Source organism: Neltuma alba, unplaced genomic scaffold, assembly GCF_004799145.2.
Source record: "Neltuma alba isolate B1F8T4 unplaced genomic scaffold, ASM479914v2 tig00011239_pilon, whole genome shotgun sequence".
NCBI classification, from domain to species: Eukaryota; Viridiplantae; Streptophyta; class Magnoliopsida; order Fabales; family Fabaceae; genus Neltuma; species Neltuma alba.
This window is the reverse complement of record NW_021635958.1, coordinates 3,110-8,002: the sequence shown is the minus strand read 5'-3', so window position 1 is coordinate 8,002 and position 4,893 is coordinate 3,110. Positions and strand designations below refer to the sequence as shown.

The 4,893-nt window shown below is 37.3% G+C and overlaps 1 protein-coding gene across 1 annotated transcript; it reads right to left on the bottom strand.

The window, feature by feature from the left end:
* Positions 1-223: 223 nt before the first annotated feature.
* On the bottom strand, positions 224-2,201 carry LOC114762642 (dof zinc finger protein DOF2.1-like). Its single transcript, XM_028952170.1, has 2 exons — positions 1,877-2,201; positions 224-1,268 (listed from the first exon to the last, which is right to left on the bottom strand). Exons 1-2 carry the CDS (start codon positions 1,901-1,903, stop codon positions 408-410), a joined length of 888 nt encoding a protein of 295 aa, XP_028808003.1. The 5' UTR covers positions 1,904-2,201; the 3' UTR covers positions 224-407.
* Positions 2,202-4,893: the final 2,692 nt, after the last annotated feature.

Genomic DNA, 4,893 nt, shown 5'->3' with positions numbered 1-4,893 from the left:
ACTCAAAGGAGCTAAAAATATCGATTCCAACGGATCAGAGAGTTCAGACTCAGTCTGCAATCAGCCATGAAACATGACTTTCATTCTTTCTCCCTCCCTCTTCTTTTTGTCAAATAGGGAAATAATGATTCTTCATCTACTTTCTCTCCAACCCCCTTGACTATGATTGAAAAACAAAACAAATCCGAAATTTTCCTTACTCTCTACCAAACGGAAAAAGAGATTAAAAACTTAATAACAGCTGTTCATGTGAGAAAATTTGAAAACAAACAAAAAAAGGAGGCAAACAAGAAGACATGATGATTTGATTCAGAACCCAAGGAATGTTGAAAGTTTAAGACCGATAAATTCTAGTCAAACATGAGGGGAAATCATCACAGCCCTCTAATTGTTCTCTTTCGCAGTTTTTACATTAGGGGACTATTAAGAAGCCCGTGCCAAGATGACGTGAGACTGTTCCAATTCGCTCTCCCGGAATCAATTTCACCCATGCTTGTGTCTCCATTAAGCTGCCATGGAAGACCCCACAAAACCTTGGTATCACCTTGTTGTCTGCCATTGTAGATTTCTTGCTTCATGGTAGTGACAGTGACTGCCTGAGTAGTGGCTTTACTCACTTCTTGATCAAATGGAAGCATCATCTCTCCACTAGCCCCTGTAATTCCACAAGCATTACTGTTACTTCCGTTGTCCACCTCTCCCAAGTCCCCATTTCCATATCCATAGTACAGATTCTGAAGATTACTACTCTGTGTTTCAAGGAATCCACCGCGAAGTGCATCTAAAAATCCAGTATTTGTGGAAGAGAAGTTTCCAACAGAATTTCCCATCCCTGAATAATCATGGTCATCAAAACCCATGTGTCCGCAAGACTGCTTCTGGAGTCTAGCCAGTGCAAGAGTGAGGTCATTGGGGTCATATGATAATGGACGGAGTGTAGTGATGAGTGGATTGGAATTGGGTGTTAGTGATTGATCCTGAGCCCTTTTTGATGATGTAGAAGATGACGAGGACCTTTTGTTCTTCCTGCAGCCTCCACCCACTGGAACATTCCTCAGAGTTCCTCCTTTGGTCCAATATCTTCTGCAAGACTTGCAGAAATATCGTGGCTGGGAGAGGCTGTAATTGTTGTAGTAACAAAATTTGGTGTTCGTAGAGTCGCATCTCGGACAATTCAGGGCTTGTTCAGGTTGAGGTCTTGGCTTTCTCTCTTGATTCTGTGCCTTTGAACAAGCCAACATATTTTCCAGTGACTGGCTAGGCATTTGCTGCGAGATTGATTGAAAAAGAAAAAACGCGATGAAATCAGAAATGCATCTCTAAATCTCAGTTCAATCTAAGTGATATGTACATACATAGAATCACAAAGGTAAAGTTAAGGTCACCGGCCTGCCTTTTTTTTTTTGGGGGGGGGGGAAGAGAAGGAGATCGAGGAGGCGCAGATTCATCTTTAAATTATTCCAAGATTTTAAAAAATAAAAAGCATAAATTTCTTCAAAAGAAGTTCAAAAAATTCTGGTTCATAGCTAATTTCTGTTAACTTTGTTCACAAAGATTACGATGGGAAAGTTTGCCCTAACTTTCCCAGCTCAAAAGGAAATATATTATGTATAACAGCCATACAAATTAACTGCCAGAAGTTTCTTGTATATGCTCACTCTAAAATCTTCCCAGAAGAGGGGTGACAAAAATGAAATCGCTTAGAAGTTCGTTCGCTCGTTCATTATATTCTTCAGATTTCAGAATATACAAGCAACAAGCAAAATCATTGGACAAAAAAACTAATGTAACATGACTGGATGAAATTAAAGGGGAAGGAAGAAGAGGCGTGAGTAATTGCGAGCTATATATATATATATATATATAGAAATCGTACCTGGTGTTGTCCATTAGAAGGATCCATCCATACAATAATCAAATGAGCTGGCTTCAGTGATCAGAGGAAAAGATAAGCTTGCTGCAGAGGTAGATGTGTGCGTTTCTGTGATGAAGCTAGTTCGGGGAGAACAGAAGCGTAGCGAGGGAGAGAGGAGAGGGATCGGGGAGTTAAAGGAGCTGGGTTCGATGCATTTAGGCATGCAAAGTGAGAGGGAATGGAAGCACAGGACGGAAGATATATAAAGGACGAGGGAGAGAGAAAGAGTAATGATGGGGTATGCCGTACGAGATGATGGATGAGGTTGGCTTGCACGCAGAGGAAGCATTAAAGAAAATTCCAGTCCTTCTAGTTCTAATCCCAAATCTCTCTTCTGCAACGCTTTCATTTTCGTTTCATACGATGCAATCAGCAACCTTACAAATCACCCCCTCTCTCTATCTGTGGGTGGCTGGCGGGTCCCACTCTCGCGTGGATTCAACTATCAGCGGGGTCCACCTCACATCCCTCCACTACCGCTGCCCTCTTTGTCCTCTCTCTCGCACCTCCCCAATTCATCCGCCTGCGATCTACTCAGCCTCTTAACGCCGTGAGCCTCGTGTGCTCCAGTTCCCATATAGTGTATTCATTTCATCTTACCTTTTTTTTTTTTTTAAATTCCCCGTTTTTTGAGTAAAAATTTAAATAATTGGCTCCAAAGACTCGTACACTCAAGAAAGATCTCACATTTTAATTATACTGAGAAATTATTAAGTAGTAAGATTGTCACGTTAGCAACAAATAAAAATTATTTTTTTAAGTTGGGTGTTGTGGATAAAATATTTGTTTAAATGAGTAAATAAAAACATTTGTTTTTTTTTTGAATAAAAAAACATTTGTTTAATTAATTATTTTGACGGAATGATTTTGGGGGGTGCAGGGGACCCAGAGACAGAGAGAGAGAGAGAGAGAGAGATGAGGGGCGATGTTGGCGGTGGCTGTTTATGGCACAAAGCGGGTGGGACCCAGTGGGGGAAGAGAGAGAGAGGCCCTTTGACGCAACATTCTCTGAGGGGAAGAATTGTCGTGCTTTGTTTGTTGAGTGTCTTGGCCGATGTGAACTCTTCATCATTTCTCCGGACAAGCTCCGGACACCCCCCGACCCAAATTTACTCAACCAAAAAAAAAAAACGAAAGAAATTTCCACCCATATCCTGTGGGCCTCTTCTATTTGTTTATCTTGAATATTTTGAGCCCCCATATTTCACCACAATTAGGGCGCACCTAAGCTCAAACAACGTTCACGCAGAATATTTGTATTTTTTCAACAAAAAAAAGCGACATGATTTTTGCATAACAACAGTAAAAAATCAATTTAGTTAAGTTTAATATTTAGAATTGGAAAAAAAAAGTACTCGATGTTGATAAAACAAAAGCACACGTATCAATAATTGAATGGGTAGTTTGGGTTTTGGCCTCAAGGGGTGGGGTCGCCTCACCCTCATTGATTCCCGTCAATTATAATATGTGCGCATTCCTCCTGACTAGTCTCACCCGCAGCCCCTCACGCTCACACATGTATTCCGCCCCTTCTTTGCAAACGCATAAAACTGTATATTTCTTTAGTTTTTAATATAAAAATTAGATCGTTAATTTAAAAAATTATTTGGTCAAAAATTAAAAATATTAATTAAAGTGATTATTTATAGTAAATGTGTATTCATTTTTTAAAGTTATCGTCTTTAGTCATATACATTTAAATTATTCTTTTGTGAGAATCCTTACAATTATTATGAATATTTTAGAACAAAAGCTATAAATTTAGGAGACAAAATGAATTAAGGTTTTATATCTAATACCAAATTTAACTTTCAGCTAGTTCTCATGTTAAGGATAAGATGTATTACCATTAAAGAGATCACGTCCTTGGGTCACTTGTAAGTTAAAGATAACGAGATTCATCCTAAATGTTGTATCACGCATGAAAAAATGTGTAAATTAATTTTATGTGATCAATATAGTACACGATGATGACATGTGAAAAATGAGGGCCACGAAGTGAAGCAACAAGCCTAGTGTGTGCGTGTGTATATTTTCTTCTTCTTTTTTTTGCCAACATATATATTTTGGCTATATATTACTCTCTCTTTAAACACCCACTAGAATATGCTTATTAAAAGAGTGCAGAGATTAATTAAGACAAGACAAATTTTTATATATGGTACTGATCATAATACTACCTTCGGTCTTAATTATAAGACCTAGTTGACTAATTTAAAGAGATTAAAGAAATAAGTTAAATTAGTTTTTGTAATAAATAGGTACTACTTTTTTTAAAATATCTTTACTAATCAACTACATTGGCTAGGACTACCATTATTAGAAGAATTACCTTAGAAAAAAATACATAAATATAAGAGACGAAGTAGATTGGGGTCTTATATTTAGAATCAAAATAAAAATTAAATAAAATCTTATATTAAGGACCGGAGATAGTATATTTGAAAATGAGGGAATGATCGTATGGTAGTCATCATCATTCCTCGCCAATACAGAATGATTAATTTCGTCTTTCAGCTTCCTCTGATTATTCTTACACATGCTGTTTTGTCGTTTTGCTGTTGTGGAAAAGCATTATTGTCCTTTTTGACTCATCATTTTTATTGAAACTTCATTCAAAAGCTAACTCCCATTATTAAGGCATCAGATTCTCATTAGTTGTTGATTTTATCCCGTAATCCATCTCAGATCCATCCCCCTTCCAATTTTCTTTCAACTTCCAAATGTAGTACTGGCACTCTCTATATTTGTCCGATAGTATATAATTCTGACATTATGCATGGATGCATGAATGTTATAATTGATTAGCAATAGTCAATATGCTTTTACAGGATGACAGAAAATATGTGTGTGTGTGTGTGTTTGAAACAACGCATCTAATGCCAAGTCACAGACAATGCAATTTTTGTTAGCAAGTACAATCTTGCTTCCTATGCTAATTAACTTTATAAAAATAGGTTTATTTAAAAAATCCATGT

Excerpts from the sequence above, each read along its gene's own strand:
- LOC114762642 (XM_028952170.1), bottom strand. The coding sequence starts at position 1,903 with ATGGATCCTTCTAATGGACAACACCAG. Across the intron at positions 1,269-1,876 it reads CTTCTAATGGACAACACCAG|CAAATGCCTAGCCAGTCACT; the intron begins GTACGATTTCTA and ends TCAATCTCGCAG.